Here is a 20,561-nt window from a genome sequence, read left to right on the forward strand (position 1 = left end):
CAAAAATAAGCTCAAAATGGCTTGAAGGTTTAAATATCGATATAAGACTTGACATAATAAAAGTCTAGAAGAGAACATAAATTAAACATTCTCTTAAATAAATTGTATGAGGACAATAAAAATTTTAAAAGAGGCATCAAAAGGAATGAAACAATTTCATTTGCAGAGCTGTGGATAGACCCACTATCATATCATATCAGAGTGAAGTAAGTCAGAAAGAAAAAAACAAATACTGTGTATTAATGCATATATATGGAATTTAGAAAGATAATACCAACAATCCTACATGCAGGGCAGCAAATGGAAACTTCTTTAACCTGGAAAACGAAACAGTCACCTAAGTCCAGAAAGTGCAGAAAGTCCCATACAGGATAAAATAAGGAGAAACATGTCAAGACCCATGCTAACCAAAATAGCAAAAATTAAATATAAAGAAAAAGTATTAAATGCAACAAAGGAAAGGCAGCAAGTAATATATGAGGGCATCCCCATAAGATTTTCAGCTGCTTTTTTAGCAGAAACTCTGCAGGTCAGAGGGAGTGGCATGATATCTTTAAAGTGAGGAAATGGAAAAACCTACAACCAAGAATACTCTACCCAGCAAGGCTCTCATTCAGATTCATCAGAGAAATCAAAATCTTTACAGGAAGAAAAGCTAAGAGAATTGAGCAGTACCACATCATCTTTACAACAATTGCTAAAGTAACTTCTCTAGGTGGGGAAGAGACCAGCAACTTCAAACAGCTTTCTACATATATAGACTGTTAAACAAAAAACTTATGGGGAATGCAAACCAAAGAGCTGCAATATATACACAAACAAAAAAAGAAAAAGCATCCCAAACAGAACACTGAAGATGGTCATCAGCAAGAGAACAAAGAGGAAGGGAAGAAAAAAAGACCTATAAAAATGAACCCAAAACAACAAAGAAAATGGCAATAGAAGAAAATCCCTGGTGGTCCAGTGGCTAAGACTCTCTGCTCCCAATGCAAGGAGTCCGGATTCGATACCTGATCAGGGTATTCGATACCTGATCAGGGTATCTACATGCTGCAACTAACTACATGCCACAACTAAGAGTCTGCATATATCGGAAGATCCCGCATGCCACAACTAAGATCCAGTGCTGGCAAATAAATAAATAGTTTTTAGATGAAAATGGAAATTTTGCAGAATGTATATTGAACTTTAGAAGGAATGTTGCTTTACACTGTAATTTATTATTGCCTTGGCTCTTGTGATTATTACGCTTTCCTTACACTATTCTTGAATAAACTCAGTGTGATTTTTCTCTCCTCTGAATACTGTTCTAGCACCTAATCACACATATAAATAAACAGAATCTTGTTGAAGTGTGGCTCATTTTATACAATGATGCACCTACCAGTTTTACAAAAGGATATACTGTGTCAGTGAAATGAACATCCTGATATAATATAGTTACCAGATACCATGGATCTTAAACCAGTCCTCCACACCAGTATCACAAAGATATCACCTATGTGATATCTTTCACTTTTAAAATATTTCAGCACTGTTCTTCATATTGAAATAATTTCCTAAGCTTTCATACTTAACCATATGAGGCAACTAGACTACTCTCCCCTGTGTGTGTGTGTGTGTGTGATAAGGGCTATTGATGTATGATCCTATTACTTTCAGTACTAATTTTTTAATGAGTTAATTTTTTTTGAGTCCTGGGGAAATGTTATGCTTCCTTAAGAAAGCACCTCCATTGTGTCTGCTGGCGCTGCGCTTCCTCTGTCACCGTTGTTTTTCAGCATTGCCAGGTTCTGTGCCCTTGTGTTAGTCCTTCCCACCCTCTCTTGAACTGGGGGAGTTCTCACTGATCTGTTGCATTTTCGTGTTTCTGATTGTAAATCCCGTGTACAGAATACGTTACCTTTGGAAAATTTTTCCTATAGCTGTGATACCAAATCTTTTGAATTTGGGTAGTGTTCTTTGCTTCCTAGGAATAAATGTAAGTGTATTCCAGAGCAGAATCATCATCTATACACTAAAGATTCCAGTTGGATCACCTGGAGGACTTTAAAGAGTGTTCAATTGGGAGTGTTCAACGTGATCTGGAAGCGTAGATCAATACCAGCTACTAGGTTCCCCAACTGCCTTTTGCACTAAGTGCTACCAAATGTGTTCTTTCATTAATATTAGCCAACTCTAATAACTTGTATTTTTGGAGCTCTTCTATGTGACTGGCCTTATTTTAAGTGCATTTCTCATTTATCTCAGTTGATCCTCATGACAAACTTTTAACATCAGTGTTTTATTATTGTCTTCTTTCTACAAATGAGGACTCTAAGGTCCAAAGAATGTATCTTCTGCCCCAGTTATACAGTCAGCACGTGAGGGCATCAGGGTTTGAACCGGAGCAGCTGGCTTGCATATTCTAGTTGCTTCACCCCATGCTGTGCTCCTTTGTTTGGAAATATTATTTACCTGTTTTAATTACCTAGTGTCATCTTCAAAGTTGGTATAAATTAAGCTTGTTTTTATTTCTCCCAAGTAAAATCTTTTTATCTAATCTGTATACCATCTTATACACTTACAAACCCTGGTTTGTGAGTACCAAAAAGCAAGTGGCACTTCATTTTCCTATGTGAAAATGATGTTTTTTTAAAAAAGGAGGAAAGCCTGAATACTTACTGCTTGCACTAACTCTTACTATTGAGAAGATAAACTTACCTCAGAAGTCCCTAACTATTGTCATTATTTCAATTTTATTTGACCTTGTTCGAGAAAAAATCTGCATATGTGATTTTTTTCCACATGATTCATCTTACCTTGCAGATGCCTATTCTAAAAATATATAATATTTTTAAATATTTCTATAACCACTTCCCTATCTTCTTAGAGAATAACAAGTTTAACAAAATCTTTCCTTTATGACTCAGACACATAAAGATAAATGTCTGTTATTTTATTAATACTATTTAATAACTTACTTGTGACTACTTTTTAGCTTTTCTTGCCTTAATGTCATATTATCCATGTCTTTTTTTTCTGTCTTGAGTGAATTTCCTTCTAAAATACTTCTCCCCATTCACTAATCATATTTGCTACATCTTGTATGCTGTGTTGATAAATGAATCACATTTGCTGATTTATATACCTATAAAATAAAAGTAAGAACACATAACAGGAATAAAAATGTAATTTTCAGTGAACATTTTTATTATTATTTTCTTGACTCAGAAGCATTGTTGTATCAGTGTCAAAATATAGGGTGTATCTGGGAGGTACTGAGACTGCCAGCAGTGGGACTGCTGGATAAAGAAAATATACTGAGTTCTAAAAATATGTTATAATTACAAATTTAACATAGAAATATATATTTCTACATATGGAAATATAGAGCTGAACAACACAAGCCTCTTGTATAGTATACTTTTTATCCTTTTGACTTTCTGAAGTAGTTATGGTTCCAAAGCAAATTACACCGTGTAGAATTCCTTTTGCTTTGTGGAGCTAGACCAAATAGATTTGATAGATTTTGATAATTCTATTATTTAAAGGTTCGAGGTGAAGTAATGAAATTAGTACATCTGGCTTAACACAGCCACATTACACTGTTCACATAGTAACAGTTGTCTAGAGATGCAGTTTACTCCTGAGTTTGTTCATGCTTGAATATCCAAATGAAAAATAAACTGGAATCTTACAGTAAATTTGTTGTTGAACTTTATTTAGCTGTGTGGGTGATGTGGATAACACATGTACAAGAAGATTAATTATTTTGCTGAGAAGCATAATGTTGTGGAGCCATCTGCTGTGCCATTATTGGGAGGGTGATCTTGCTAGATTACCCACTAAATTCTTTCAACACTTAGATCCAGGACTGCCAGTAGTCCTCCAGATTCTCGTTAAATGAAGGCTATTGTGGAGATTCAGGAGCAGCTGGACCATGTGGAAAAATGTCTCCATGTTATTACTACCAGTAATTCAACCTTGAGAAAAGTATCTCAAGCCCACTCTAAGATCTTTTAGTGGGATTTCAGTCACTTATATCACTGTTATCTCTTCCCATATAATATACCTACAACAACCCCACTTCAAAAGCTTTAAAAGTATTTTGAAAAGATATTTTGAACATCTACATTATCTTGGCAGAGCTTAACAAGCTCCTCATCGTCAAACACACAATAGTTTGTATTTTTTGTGCAATACTATATTTTTCATATTCTGTATACCATTTATTCATAAATCTGCTTATTCACTCATTCAGCAAACATAATTCAATGCTACTTTTGCTATTGCTATGCTAAATGCAAGGTTATAGTCTTAAATGAAATGAAATTCACCATGATGCCCTGATTTTTATCTTAGCATTCATCTCGTCCTAGAGTCATGTTCTCTGGAGGTCCTGTGATAGAGCATTATAACTTCTGTAATCTCAAACTTTCCAGGTTACTATTTGACCAATGAAATTAAAATCATTTTAAATGGTTCGTTAGAAATTCAGTCCTCTTAAATATTAAGTTAAATAGTTTGACTTGACCTCTGCATTGAACTTCGTGTGGGCCATATAGAAACTAAATTTTGATCTTATTGATATTCCCACAAATGTGTATCTGTTGGATTCAGGGCATTTAAAAAACCTATCAGAAACAATTTTCCTTATTAATAAAATTATGAGCCTGAGAATATATTAGAGGGTTGTAAAGTGAGAATATATATGATTAAACCCAATAAAATGGAGTATTTGTACCTCAAAAGTGGGAGGCTGAGATTGCTTGCTAATTCACTTTCTACCTATATAGATATTATTATTATTATTATATAATAATAATTATTATACATATTATTATATTATTATACATATTGTTATATTATTATACATATTGTTATTATGTATTATATTATTATATATAATGTATATTATTATATACATATGTTATTATATACATTTTTACACATATTATTCTTTCTAGCAAGCATTTATGTAGGCCTAATTATGATAGTGAAGAAAGCCTGCAGAAGAAAGCCTGTATTTATCTTGCTCTCTAGAAATGTTTGATTTATCATATAATTAGTAACTATTGAATACAGTAAGAACTTATTCATTTTCTTCTGATTTTCTTTTCTTCAGCTTCCCTATATTTACTTTCACTATGTTTTTCTAACCCTCATCAGCATGTTATCATCATTTTGTTTTGTTTTTGTTTTTGTTTTGGCGTTTCTTTGTTTTATTTTAGTCACACTCTTTCCTGTGTTTAGAGTTCAGAAGCTCTTTACTGTTACTCTTTCTGGGCATCTCAGTTTTCCTTTTTGTATCTATATTTTGAAAATTTCCTAGTGTGCCATAACTCAATTTCTCTTTCTGGAAAATAGGACTAATAATATTTTCCTAGGCCACAGACTGTTGGAATAAAGTGAATAAAGATGGTTGTGACAATATAGGTAATACCTACCGAGAAGATAAGTAGGCCACCTGACTTTGAAATCCTCAAAAATTATTCTTTCTAGTGCTGCCAACATAAGTAACAGGGATTCTGAACATGACCAAGGCTGTAAGCACCTGCTCATTATTATAGGCCAGCATGCCTCACAGATATGCTTGCCATTTTAGTTTTATAAATAACACACAAAAAGAAGATGGACTGGCTGATGCTATTTAGGAATGCCAGATCCTCACTCAGCCTAGTTAAAGACCAATTACGGAAGTGGATTTCCTGAAAGTACTTTGGAGAAAAGTAAAAATCATCTGGTGTGTAAATAATGAAGCACAACGTGCTCTGTGCTCAGTTGTGTCCAATTCTTTGTGACCCCTTGGACTGTAGCCTGCCAGGCTCCTCTGTCTATGGACTATTTCAGGCAAGAATACTGGTGCGGTTTGCCATTTCCTACTCCAGGGGATCAAACCTACATGTCCTGTGTCTCCTGCAAGCGGAGACACATTGGCAAGCGGATCTTTTACCACTGAGTCACCTGGGAAGCCCAATGAAGCACAAGAGCTACCATGTATTGAATATCTACTATGCACAGGATACTATTCCAACTTCTCTTTAAATTTTTTTTATTTTTTAAATCATTTTTATTCATTTATTTATTTATTTGGCAGCATCGGGTCTGCACGTGGAATCTGTCAACATGGTGCATGGACTCCAGTTGTGGAGTACAGGCTCAGTAGTTGTGGCACACAGGCTTAATTGCTCCAGGGCATGTGGGATCTTAGATCCCTGACCAGTGATTGAATCCACACCCACCTGGTAAAGTGGATTCTTTACCACTAGGCCACCAGCAAAGTTCCGCAACTTCTTTATATATATATATGTATTATTTGATTTTCATCTGAGCTGTGCAGGGTGGGTTTATTACCTGTATTAACGGATAGGAGAGGCACAGAGAATTTAAATAACAAAAGTGAAAAAGTGTTTCCAAAGGTTTTATTCTTCCCATCATATAACACTACCTTCTCAGCTTTAATGAGAATCACAGAATATGTGAGTATATACTTATAAGCAGCACAGACTTTGAGAAGATCTTGATTTTGAACTAAAAGGATACATAAAGGATGAAATATCCTCCTTTGAGAAAAAGAACACTCTATGGAGAGAGGTGTGTAATTGACCGGGTGTGTAAACAGGATAACTGGGTCACTTAATAACAGTCTTCCAGGCCCATGGTAAAGAGGACGGTCAGCAGTTGTTCTTTCTTATTGACAAGAACGGTAGAGTGGAGGCCAGAGGTAGAAGTTACCACTTAAAATTTTGCAATATGCTAGATAATATTAAAAGGGGCACTATAGTACCCAACTACGGGTTAAATAAATTTAACAATTATTTCATTATTAGCAGTATAGATGTGGGAAGGGGATAGGAAGAGATTCTTGTGCTTAGGTAGGTGGGCCATAGCAAGCAGTTTAGGGACTCAGTACTAGCTGAAGTGTGAAAATTACCTGTGATTGACAGATGGAGTTAGAGATACACATAGTCCTGGAAAGTCTGTTAGAATCCTAGAGTTAAAGAATCATTTTAGCTGTTTATCTAAAAATAGAACTAAATCTATAAATTGCACATTAAAGTGTAAAAAAGTGTCAGTTGCTCAGTCGTGTCTGATTCTTTGCAAACCCATGGACTGTAGCCCACCAGGCTCTTCTGTCCATGGAATTATCCAGGCAAGGATACTGGAGTGGATAGCTGTTCCCTTCTCCAGGGGAACTTCCTGACCCAGGGATTGAATCCAGGTCTTCTGCATTGCAGGCAGATTTTTGACCATCTGAGCCACCAGAAAATTGCACCTAAAGATACACAAACAAATCAATAAACCTAACTTTTTTATTTTCTATATACATATATGCTTATGTTGGACTAAAAAACTATCTTGAATAGTTCCATAGTTTCTAAGCTTCAAGTTAGCAAACTTTATGTTGTCCCTGCACAAGTGCAGTAATAATCCTAGTGATCAAATTTTACTATCCCTTTTGTTGGGCCTTTGTTGGGCCATTAACTGCTATAGAAGGACTGTGAGTATTAGAGTATTATGTTCCAACTATTTCTCAGACTACTGGGAAAATATAATGTTTTCATTGTTATATAAATCTCTACATAGTCCATGTCTAGAATATTGTACATACAGTAGCAAAAGCTAGAGCAATCTAGCCAACCACAGACTGCAGGCACACTTAGTGCAGTATAAATTGTTCTAGATGCCTAAACATTGCCTATTAACATTATCTAGTAAGGATCCATGTCATTAAAAGAATTGCTAATAGTATTGGATATTCATATTACAGGACAGGGAATGATGCAAATGAGAGCTTTTTAGAAGTTTAAAGTGCTATGTAAATGCCAAATATATTTGTTTTTGGAAGATTATTAACCCATAGCAAAACATGTCCCATCTATAAAATGAAGGCAGCGGATTTTTTGATTACTGAAAGACCTTCAGTTTCAGCATTCCATAGCTTTATGTTCTCATGGTCTGGTCACATGCACTGCTGGTCATTGTGGTCACTACCAGGAAGCAGAACCATCTTGGTACCTTAGGTGAAAGAGCTGAAAGAAGTACAAAGACAGGCTTTTCTGGGATGCTGAGTATTCCAATGTAGGAATGTGCTCAAAAGAAACAAGATAAAACTCTACCTGCCTATGAATGAACCGCTTTAAAGAGTTGTATATGTGTTTTCCCATTTGTTTTCATGAACTAGTGGAGGCACTCCATTTGGGAACGCTAATGGCTGCCCACGGCTACTTCTTTCCAATCTCGGATCATGTCCTGACACTCAAGGATGATGGCACCTTTTACCGGTTCCAAGTAAGTTTATTAAAAGTATTATTTAAAAGTAAAAACACGTCTGCATTTTCATTGCTTGTACAGAAATTTTGAGACTTGATTTATTTTACTTTGACTTGAGCTAGTTAGAATCTAATTAATAATTTGTGAAAGCTGAGTTGTGTAATGATTGAAGTTACATTTTATATAAAAAATTTGAGAAAAATTCAGAGTGACAGTGGAATTCAGGAAAATGAGAGAGTCATCTGTAAATTATATTTATTTGCTAGGAAGGAAGTTGAGAGATGGTAACTAAATTTGTTATACTCTGGACCCTATGTCATCCAGAGCCATCTACAGTCCAACCAGTCATGGGAATGCTTGAAGCTCCAGGATAGAATTAACTAATAAATACATATCCTCTGCATGTCTGAGACCTTCTATAAGTCTGTGGAGAAAGGGGCAATGGAGGACGAGATGGTTGGATGACATCACCGACTCAATGAACTGGAGTTTGAGCAAACTCCAGGAGATAATGAAGGACAGGGAAGCTTAGCATGCTGCAGTCTATGGGAGTTGGAAATGACTTGGTGACTGAAAAAGTCTATGAAGGACACGCATGATGCTTTGCATGTATATAGGAGACCATCTTAGATAACTTATTAACTGACAAGAGTTATTCTAAGTCATTTTCAAATGAGATACCTATAAAGAATAATCTTTGAGGAAATGATTATGGACTCCAATTTTGGTCATTGGGCACACAGTTGACACTTGAGTTACGATGATTTACCTGAAGTGTATTCTACATTTCATTAGACATTATGATTCATTAGTAACTGACTAGTGGATTCCAGTCTGTAAAATTAAGGCACATATAATGCCAGAGTTCAAACTCTAGCTCTAGGTACTTTCAGAGGATTCTTCCCATTGTCCCACTTTTAGACATTGGAGCATTCTTCTCACTAGCTCTGATTTATTGATTAAATAACTGACTTGAGTGCCTAAGGACTTGCTTGGGGAAGCAGAGAACAGAGGGAATATGTTTTGAAAAAAAGTTGTTCTCAAAGCTCATTGTCCTCCTAGAGTATTCTCACTCTTACAGAGCACTTCTATCCCAGGAAATAATCATTGGATTTTACACTGAATAGCTAGGAAATAATGCAACCTCCTGAAATTGTGATACTGACCTAAGTATTCAAGCAATTGAAATTAGTTGGATCACTTAATTTTAAAAGTCTTTAAAAAAATGAAGCTTTATCCTTAGAACAGTTAAATTTAAAGTAATAGTGCTTAAAATAGCTTATTATTAAGTTAGAGTAACTTGTGGTCCTAAGGTTAGCATTTTAGTGAATAAAAATTACTAGTTATTAGAAAAGAAATTTTGTATGTGCTACTAACACTTTTTGATTTTTTAAAGGAGTTACTTTGGTATTGCAGGGTTATATTTTCCATAAAATCTTATTTTCTTATATGAATTTTTCATATATAAAGTAAACATTAGGCCTAAATATTTTTTTACAAATTCTAAATGAAAGATATTTTTTGATAAAATACCAACTTTTATCCATCTTTACTGTCAATTTACAAGTAAAATCATCTATGTATAAGATTAATATATCTGTAAGGGAGGCATTGAATATAATCTGCGTGTGTGTGTGTGTGTGTGTGTGTGTGTGTGTGTGTGTGTGGTAGGTCACTTCAGTCATGTCCGACTCTTTGCTGTCCTATGGACTGTAACCCACCAGGTTCCTCTGTCCATGGGATTCTCCAGGCAAGAATACTGGAGTGGGTTACCATGCCCTCCTCCAAGGGTTCTTCCCAACCCAGGAATTGAACCCTGGTCTCTTATGTCTCCTGCATTGGCAGCTGGGTTCTTTACCACTAGCACCACCTGTGAAGCCCTGAATATAATCTACCTTTGACAATTATTGAATTAAAAATTTCCCTCAAAACAAATTAGCTGAGGCATGGCTGAAAATTAGTAGTGATGTCTTGAAAGTGAAAATGAAAATCGCACAGTCGCGTCCGACTCTTTGCGACCCTGTACAGTCCATGGAATTCTCCAGGCCAGAATACTAGAGTGGGTAACCTTTCCCTTCTCCAGGGGATCTTCCCAACCCAGGGACCAAACCCAGATCTCTTACATTACTTCTAGGTACAGGCAGAAGATTGCCAAGTTTGATATACCTAAACAGATGATCAGTTCAGTTCAGTTCAGTCGCTCAGTCATGTTCAACTCTTTGCAACCCCATGGACTGCAGCACACCAGGCCTCCCTGTCCATCTCCAACTTCTGAAGCTTACTCAAACTCATGTCCATTGAGTCGGTGATGCCATCCAACCATCTCATCCTCTGTTGTCCCCTTCTCCTGCCATCAATCTTTCCCAGCATCAGGTCTTTTTAAATGAATCAGCTCTTCACATCAGGTGGCCAAAGTATTAGAGTTTCAGCTTCAACATCATTCCTTCCAGTAGATGATAGATAATCTTTTAAATTATATGAATTAATGTTAAATACTTTAATGACATATACACATGTTCAAAATAGGATATAATATGATATATTTGTAAATCTAATAACCATACAATCTTAAAACCAAGGTTTTAAAAGCAAACAAAAGAAATCTCACTAAAGTCAGGGATAATTTAATTCCTGCTACAGTGTCTACCAAGGCATTAATTAATCTACACTTGAACAGCTCTAGAAATAGAAAACACATTATTGTTCAAGGTATATGCTTCCATTTTTGCATTGGTTCCAGGCAGCATTAAGTTCTTTATTACATTAAATTGAAATTCAATTCCATGAAAGGATTTTAAAATTCATGAATTAAACTAGGAAGCTTGCAATGTTGTGTTTATAATTGCTTCAGGAAATGATTGAGATTCTGGCCATCATTGGGAATCTGAAGAAGCTTTGGGTCATAAGTTGAGACAAACAGTTTCACTGGTATGCTGCATTGTGTAAATTTTCAATCATGTGACTTTTGTATGCACTGTAAGCTTGTAATTGTCTAATTATTCTCCCTCGCTAACTGAAATTGAGATCTGACGTGATTATCCAGACCACTTTCATGACTTTCATCACATTAGTATATGTGCCAAAGATTACTGAGTGATGGCTAGACAGTTTTAAATCTGTTTAATCACAGCTAAAGAACCCAACTCTGAAAAACACTAACGTGTCCTACAGTCTAGCTGAACTGTGAAAGTAAATTTTTAAATTCCAGCAAACTATAAGATTTGTTACTCTTTAAATTGCCTTTTGTGCTTTGTGCTATGCAAGTCATTTCAGTCACATCTGACTCTTTGTGACCCTATGAACTGTGGTCCACTAAGCTCCTCTGTCCGTGGGATTCTCCAGGCAAGAATACTGGAGCGACTTGTTCTCCTCCTCCAGGGGATTTTCCTGACCCAGAGATCAAACCCATGTCTCTTACATCTCCTATATTAGCAGACAGGTTCTTTACCACTAGAGCCATCTGGGGAAGAAATTGTCTTTTACTATAAGTCAAAATATGTTTCCAAGAAAAAAATATTGCAATATTAGTAAAGAGTGTTAGTTTTATGCCTTTTCCACTTAATGTTATTGTTGTTCAGTTGCTTAGTCGTGTCTGACTCTTTGTGACCCCATGGACTGCAGCACACCAGTCGACCTTGTCTTTTGCCATCTCCTGAAACCTGCTCAAATTAATGTCTGTTGAGTCAATGATGCGACACACTCAACCATCTCATCCTCTGGCATTCCCTTCTCCTCCTGCCTTCAGTCTTTCTCAGCATCAGGGTCTTGTCTAATGAGTCAGCTCTTTGCATCAAGTGGCCACAGCATTGGAGCTTCAGCTTCAGCATCAGCATCAGTCCTTCTAATGAATATTCAGGGTTGATTTCCTTTAGTATTGACTGGTTTGGTCTCTTTGGAAGACTTGGAAGCATCTTTCCACATAATATCACAGGATAAAATAGTTTCAATTATCTATTTTACAGTCGGGGAGTTTTCACTAAATAAATGATAGAAAAATAAAATTGTAAGAATACTGATGAAAACATTCCTGGTAGTTTTGAGGAAAAAAAAAAAAAGTATGTGTTTGACCAGTCTGACTAGAGTGAATATTTTAAAAATTAAATAAATATGCTTGCATACACACACACATCCCCCAAACTAAAGAAGCAACCCAAAGGGAATAATGCATTCTCTGAGAAGTATCTCAAACACTACCAGCCTGCATGAAAAGAAGATTTTTTTTCTATGTTTCTCTATGCTTCCCCTAGAACAGTGACCCACTTTTGCCCTCAAATTGGGTTAAGTGAATTCATTTGCCACTGAGGGAGTGCTGTATAAAGCCTTGATATCCCCCTTTATCTAGTGCTTCAACCTTCTTACCCTCTAAATTTGTTCACCTATATACAGAATTAGTATTAGTAGCCTTCTTTATGGTACCGGAGCAATTTCCAAGAAAGTATAGAAAGTGAATCAAATCCCCTGGGGGTCCTGAACAGTTTGGAAGGACCCTCTCTCAGAGATGCAAAAAGTTCTCCCAATTACCCTTTTCCCCTCCTTGAGAATCCCTCTTCTAGGAGGCAGAATTATCAAACTGGTGATCAGAGATTGGGCTTCCCAGGTGGCACAGTGGCAAAGAATCCGCTTGCCAATGCAAGAGAGGTAGGAGATATGGGTTCGATCCCTGGGTTGAAAAGATCATCTGAAGAAAAAACAGCAACCCAATCCAGTATTCTTGTTTGGAAAATTCTATGGACAGAGGACCCTGGCTGGCTACAGTCCTTAGGGTCGCAAAGAATTGGACATGACTAAGTGACTGAGCATGCATGCACGCAATCAGAGATTACACCAAATATGCTTGCTACACACAGATTGTTAATGTAATTGACAAATAAATATAATCAGATCCACAAGTCTGATGTCTGCAGAGACTGTTCCATTGAATCCCAGGGCCATCATCGTCCAAGGAACGATTTGAAACAGCAGACAGATAGTCATGGAGTTTGCTCAGGGTTTGGAGTCGAGCATGTCCAGCCATCAGGGCTAGAAAAGGCCTATCAGAAAATATAATCTGCTGATGATAATAATTGGTTTTCCCGATCAGACATTTTCTTTGTAGTTTCATCAGTCAGTTTCTAGAATTTGACAGAATCATATATGTCTATTGTTAAGCAGTCAACTAAGATATTAGTTTAAAAAACTAATCTCTGACTTGTGCAGTTTAAAAATTTAGAGCAGTAAGTGTTTCTATGAAGAAATGTTTTTTAAAGTGAAGGAGAAAAGTTGTTTTAATCTAGCTGGATAATGTTGAGAACTGCATTATATAATTAATAGAGCCAGGCAACTGTTTGCCCATCTTAAGGAAAGATTCTGATGGTTGTGCTTTTGGATATATGGAGGGCAATGATGAAATACATGAATCAACAAAAATAATGTGCTAAATATAAACTTATTTCATCATGAGTCTTAGTGAATATAATACTTTGCTTTCAGTCCTTGTGGATTAACACTTCTATATAAATAGTGCAACCAGTCCTTTTACCTTTATATCAGATGACATACAATTGTAGCAAAGGTACGCTGTTTTTTATACATGCTGTACTTATTTAGAGGCTGAACAATTGATTAGCAAAGTAAATTTAAAAGGAAAACCTTACAGTGCCTCTCTGAGTATTTTTTTCTAGATAATAAAACACATTGTTAGCAAACTGTTCTAGATGATTGCTGAAGATAAACACGGCTCATAAACCAGGAGCCCCACTAATTCTTTACGTGTTTAACCTAAGTTCCACTTCTTTTCATTCCACAGACACCCTATTTTTGGCCATCAAATTGTTGGGAGCCGGAGAACACAGACTATGGTCAGTGCAATATCTCCTCATTTTATTGTTGACAGTACCATTATGTATGGATGAGCAATGCTTGCATTTTGTTGTTTGTCACTGAGAAGAGAATACTAAAATTTTCAATATGAGAGTAATATTTCTAACATTGAATTTATAAATGACCTTGTTTAGAAAGTCACCAAATCTGGTGGCAGCTTATTCCATGTTATAGTGTCTCCTGTGACTATTAAAAAAATACTTTTTTTTTAATAGCTTAAAGAGCTATAAATAAACCTAAAAGGACTATTTTTTTTTTTTTTCTGTACCACACTGGTCTACTGGAAAGAGTAACAAAGGGGTTCGGAGAGCCATAATTTTTGTTCAGCTCTTCTATTTAGCTATGATTTGTAGTAAGTCCCTTGCCTTCCACACTGCACTTTTCTCACTATTATTTGAGGGATCTTGTGATTCTGTTAGCAGAAGGTTTTGTTAAACATGAAAGGCCAAATGCAAACAAAAGAAAAGATACAGTAGGAAATTCAATCATAGTGAATCAACTTCAGTCTACTTCAAATCTACTTCTGTCTAACTCAGTTCAACAACCATGATTTTAATTAAACTCTTCAAGGAAACAGGCTCCTAATAAGTGCCACTTCTTACATTTTCCTGAAGGCTACAGTTTTCAAACATAATATTGTATGGTTTTTAAATATCATTTTTACGAGTATTTATTGAGGCTTTGTTTCAATGCCAAGGGCCGTAGTAGGTGCTGGGATAAGGAGACTCTGACTTTATCTATACTATTGAGTAACTCATAGGCTAGATGAGAAAAGAGAATTACACAAAAGAAGTTGCTGTGAAGTGCCTAGTGAATGTTAATAGTGGTATATGTAAAATAGATGGAAGTTTGTAAGAATAAGAGAATTACTTTGAGGGTTTCCAGAGTGATCTCACAAAAGAACTGAGAGCATTTGAGGTGGATTTTAAAAGAGGGGAAATTTTTCAGGAAGCAAGGCAGAGAAGGCATTTGAGGCAGAGAAAGGGCCAGCATATGCAAAGACAGAAACTTGACAGCAATCTGGCTTTCTTTGCCTCCTGGAAAGACATTTGATAGAAAACCATAGGAAAGTCCATAAAAAACCAATGAAGTCATCCCTCATTTTTGTCAAATGTGGATTTCATAGTTCATCCAGGTGGTCATGTGCCAACCAAAAATTCAAACTAACATAACTTACGGAAAACAATCTAAAAACCAGAGTACTTAACAATTAATAGAATAGATGATTCTTTTCTAGTGGGGGGAATGTTGCTTTTTTTCATCCAGGATACCCAGCAGGGTATACTTCCCAAGTGGCTCGACGGTAAAGAGTCTGTTTACAATGTGGGAGACCCGGGTTCAATTCTTGGGTCAGGAAGGTCACCTGGAGAAGGAAATGGCAACCCACTCCAAGTATTCTTGCCTGGAAAATCCCATGGACAGAGAAGCCTGGCAGGTTATAGTCCATGGGATTGCAAAGAGTGGGACACAACTGAGCAACTAACACTTTCAGGGTACACATTCTTCGAAACTGAGATACTTAAAGAAAGAAGTTACTTAAAAACAAACAAACACACAGCTTTCTGATTGGTATATCTGAGTTGGAGAACTTTGTGGAGAGTTTTGTCCATCCTGGGATTGTTCAGTTCAGTTCAGTCGCTCAGTCATATCTGACTCTGTGACCCCATGGACTGCAGCACTCCAGGCCTCCCTGTATCACCAATTCCCGGAGTTTACTCAAACTCATGTCCATTGAGTCGGTGATGCCATCCAACCATCTCAAGCTCTGTCATCCCCTTCTCCTCCTGCCTTCAATCTTTCCCAGCATCAGGGCCTTTTCAAATAAGTGATTTCTTTGCGTCAGGTGGCCAGAGTATTGGAGTTTTAGCTTCAGCATCCATCCTTGAATATTCAGGACTGGTTTCCTTTAGAATGGACTGGTTGGATCTCCTGGCAGTTCAGGGGACTCTAAAGAGTCTTCTCCAATACCACAGTTCAAAAGTATCAATTCTTCAGCACTCAAGTTTCTTTATAGTCCAACTCTGACATCCATACATGACTACTGGAAAAACCATAGCTTTGACCAGACGGACCTTTGTTGGTAAAGTAATGTCTCTGCTTTTTAATATGCTGTCTAGATTGGTCATAACTTTTCTTCCAAGAAGCAAGCATCTTTTAATTTCATGGCTGCGGTCACCATGTGCAGTAATTTTGGAGCCCAAAAAATAAAGTCTGTCAAAGCTTCCAGTTTCCCCATCTATTTGCCATGAAGTAATGGGACCAGATGCCATGATCTTAGTTTTATGAATATTGAGTGTTAAGCCAACTTTTTCACTCTCCTCTTTCACTTTCATCAAGAGTGAAAGTTATTCTCTTTCTGCCATAAGGGTATTGTCATCTGCATGTCTGAGGTTATTAATATTTCTCCCAGCAATCTTGATTCCAGCTTGTGCTTCTTCCAGCCCAGCATTTCTCATGATGTACTCTGCATATAAATTAAACAATCAGGGTGACAATACACCACCTTGACGTACTCCTTTCGCTATTGGAACCAGGCTGTTGTTCCATGTCCAGTTCTAACCTGGGATGGTGCCTGGGAATTATTTCACCAAAGAGTATGGCATACTAGTGAAGAAAACACCTGGACATCCGAAAAGGAGCTCATGGAGAAAAATCCAGGTGATGGAGGCAGACAGACCTGAACTCAGTTGGTATGTCACAGCGACATACCAACTGTGTAACTTTGGGCAAGGCTTGTTACATCTCTGAGCCTGTCTGCTTGCTTTTCAAGAAAAAAAGATAATAATACTGAATCCCTAAAATTGTTGAATGAATCAAAGTTAATATGCCTAAGAAAACTGGTATTGTTCCTGTCATACTTAATGGATCAAAATTGTTTTCACTTGTCATTATTATTTACTGACAGATACGCTTTCCCTGATCCTTGCATAAAAGCAAATTCTTATTCTTAATGTTCTCTCAATATATCTTTTGTGTTTTTCATGAATATGTTAGTGTTTACAATTGCAGTTCATATTTCAACACTTCATGATAGATTAATGTTTTAGTGCTAAACATGAGGAAATGGCATGGCTTACACAGAAAATAATTTATGGAACATCTCTCAAAGTCAGTCATCTCAAAATTATTAATGTCATTCGGTTTAACATTAGCTCTTGTCAGAGTCCATTTAATGAGAGTCATTGTCTAAACTTTCTCCCAAACCTGGAGAGCATTTAATTTTTAACTAAAAGTAGGAATAGTCTTTATTATTCTGTTTGTTTTTTTCCCCTGAATAAACATATACCTGTTTATGTCTCATTTGCTTGTTTTATTATACAAGTGAAGATTAATATGCAAGTGTATTATTATACAAGTGAACAATAAGATAAATATTCAATAAAAGGTTATAGACAAAGAGAAAGTGAAATGATAATGATCTCAGACACTATACCACTCCTATAGGCAATGATGCTTTGTCTTCTGTGATTTTTCTTTTTACGTACAAGTATAGAAGCGATTCAAAGTATCCAACTTTGAATTTCCCACCACTGTTTGTTTAAAGAACATTTATAAAGCATGAACACTTTCTTATGAAGAGGATGTTGATGCTGTAGTTGGGTTGGAAGGCCCAACAGAAATAATAGTGATTACTTAGCTGTTTTTTCTGAAACAGCTTGGGACAAACAAAGCTTATTGATTAAAGAAGATTTAAGGAATGCTTCTTATATTCTGTCAATATCTAATGTCTGTTTCCATCACCAATTGAAACTTACTGGAAAGCCTCTGAAGAACATAAACATCTACAAGCCAGTTTATATGGAGGAACACTTTTCCATGATTACCTTGGTTTTGTAGAAAAATAGGATATGTTGATCGTGTTAAGGGCCATGGAAAAAAACACCATTTTTTGAAAATTAAGTTGTGTGATATTTCTGATATTTTTTCACCCAAGTCCAAAAAATTATCCAATCCAATTAAAATGGAGTCAGGAATGAATTTCCCATGTATTTACATCAAGAATCATCTAGTATAAAGGGATTGCAATGAAAGCTGGAGGCCAAGACCCAAGGAAGTTTTTTAGAGAACTGTGGTAAGAAGTAGAGACTATAGTGGTGATAGAAAACTCAAACAGAAGTGAGAGATGGGAAGTTCACTGATATTATAAGCAAACAAGGCACATTGAAATTCCTGCAGATGAACACACATCAACCAACATCTTTCATCTGTCTCCTGTTAAGGGTGCAATCTCCAGTGTTCAAATAGAACGTGGACCTCAAGAAATTGAAATTTCCAATAAAGACAGGAGCTGATGCTATACTTTTATGACTCACCTCATTCACTTCACCCAAATCCTGGCCCTGTTGGAGCATGTCCTTATTGAATACTTTTATATTTTGTTCATTGTAGATTTTTTTGCAGTTTTATTTTTGCATATGTTACATTGCTGCTGCTGCTGCTGCTGCTAAATTGCTTTAGTCGTGTCCGACTCTGTGTGGCCTCATAGACGGCAGCCCACCAGGCTCCCCCGTCCCTGGGATTCTCCAGGCAAGAGTGCGGGAGTGGGTTGCCATTGCCTTCTCTGATATGTTACATTAAAGTATTATTTATTTTCTTGATTAGTGGGTAATTTGGCAATCTCTTGACTTACCCTGTAGGCAGATGCCTCATTCATCTCATCCTAGGGTCAACTGAGACCAATGCATGCCAACTGCAGAAAGGCAGACATGTTCTCAACATAAGGAACTTTTAGCAATTTAACAATGAAAATTGTCCAGAACTTGCGTTATCTTGCAGAATGATGGTTTGTGCCCCAAAATATTCAGCCAATGCTCTATTTCCTCCAGGAGGTTTTGAGGACCTCTAGCCTATATAGAAAGGTTCTGGGACTTCCCAGATGGCCCAATGGTAAAGAACCTACCTGCCAATGCAAGGGACATAAGAAAGGTGATTTTGATCCCTGGTGGAGAAGATCCCCTGCTGCAAAAATGGCAACCCACTCCAGCATCCTTGCCTGGAGAGTCCCTCGGCTCGCGGAAACTGGCAGGCTACAGTCCACTGGGTGGTGAAAGGGTTGGACACAGCATAGCAACTAAACAACAACGATAAAAAGGGCTTTGACAGCGTCAGTGTACAGCCAGACTTCCCATTTTGCTTAGGCTTAATAACTACAGGAAGCTCATTTATTCCATTTAAAGTTTTACTGAAGAAAAATAGTTGTGGTGGCCATGAAAATAAAAGACTGCTTACAATCCTTATACAGACTTTTTGACGATCAAAGAATGAAAGGGAAAATTTAAAAATTAAAAAAAAATGTTCTCGTATAAGTGAGATCATTTATAATATTGTTGTTCAGTCACTAAGTCATGTCCAACTCTTTGCGACCCCCTAGACTGGAGCACGCCAGACTTCCCTGTCCTTCACTATCTCCCAGAGTTTGCTCAAACTCATGTCCATTGAGTCAGTGATACCACTCAACCATCGCATCCTCCGTCACCCTCTTCTGCTCTTGCACTCAATCTTTCACAGCATCAGGGTCTTTTACAATTAGTCAGAATATAAGTAAGCACTAATAGGCAAACCTTACCTGCCTCCTTAGAAACCTGTATGCAGGTCAAGAAGCAACAGAACCAGAAATGGAAAAGCAAACTGGTTCAAAATTGGGAAAGCAGTACATCAAGGCTGTATATTGTCACCCTGCTTATTTAACTTATATGCAGAGTACATCATGTGAAATGCCAGGCTAGATGAAGGACAAGCTGGAATGAAGATATTTGATTGCTCTATCAACTATTAATAACCTCAGATATGCAGATAACACTACCCTAATAGCAGAAAGTGAAAATGAACTAAAGAGCCTCTTGATGAAGGTGAAGGAGGAGAATGAAAAAGCTGGCTTAAAACTCAACATTCAAAGAAGTAAGATCATGGCATCACTGACTCAATGGACATGAATTTGAGCAAGCTCTGGAAGATGGTGAAGGACAGGAAAGCCTGGCATGCTGCAGTCCATCTACAAATTAGCGATACTATTTCATGAAGACTCAATTTCCTCAAGTCTAGCAATTAAAGTTGAAAAACATTCTTAGTGAGTACACAAATCAACAACAGAGGCATTATTTTTCATTGTTTTAATATAGAGTGGCTGGTAAGGTGCAGACTATTGTTCAGTCAGGTTTTGGTCTTTGAAATTTTCTCGGCCTGGGAAGTTAAGAAACAGAAACTTCATACCCTAGGAGGTAAATATTCTATATCCTAAGACTTTCTGGATAGATAATAGACATTTTTTTGTGGCATAGAGCTGAAATAAGACTGCTTCTAAGTCCAAGTGATTTGCCAAAAAAAAATTTTTTCTTTTAATTAAAACCTGCTTAACAAGAAATTTGGATGTCTGGTTTCACATTTTCCTTAAGCAAGGAGAGGGTGTGGGGATTTTAGTATTTTGTTTCTATATTCTCTTAACAGAA

General features: G+C 36.7%; 1 protein-coding gene across 4 annotated transcripts in view; it reads left to right on the plus strand.

The window, feature by feature from the left end:
• The window catches only part of RGS7 (regulator of G-protein signaling 7), a 471,995-nt gene that overhangs the window by 382,808 nt on the left and 68,626 nt on the right, over positions 1 to 20,561 (plus strand). For all 4 annotated transcript variants that reach the window (XM_018060280.1, XM_018060278.1, XM_018060279.1 and 1 more), the window contains exons 5-6: positions 8,168 to 8,274; positions 14,042 to 14,093. In XM_018060280.1, coding sequence (XP_017915769.1) covers positions 8,168 to 8,274; positions 14,042 to 14,093 — 159 coding nt within the window. The remainder of the gene's footprint in view (positions 1 to 8,167; positions 8,275 to 14,041; positions 14,094 to 20,561) is intronic.

This window comes from Capra hircus, chromosome 16 (genome assembly GCF_001704415.2).
Source record: "Capra hircus breed San Clemente chromosome 16, ASM170441v1, whole genome shotgun sequence".
Lineage (NCBI taxonomy): Eukaryota > Metazoa > Chordata > Mammalia > Artiodactyla > Bovidae > Capra > Capra hircus.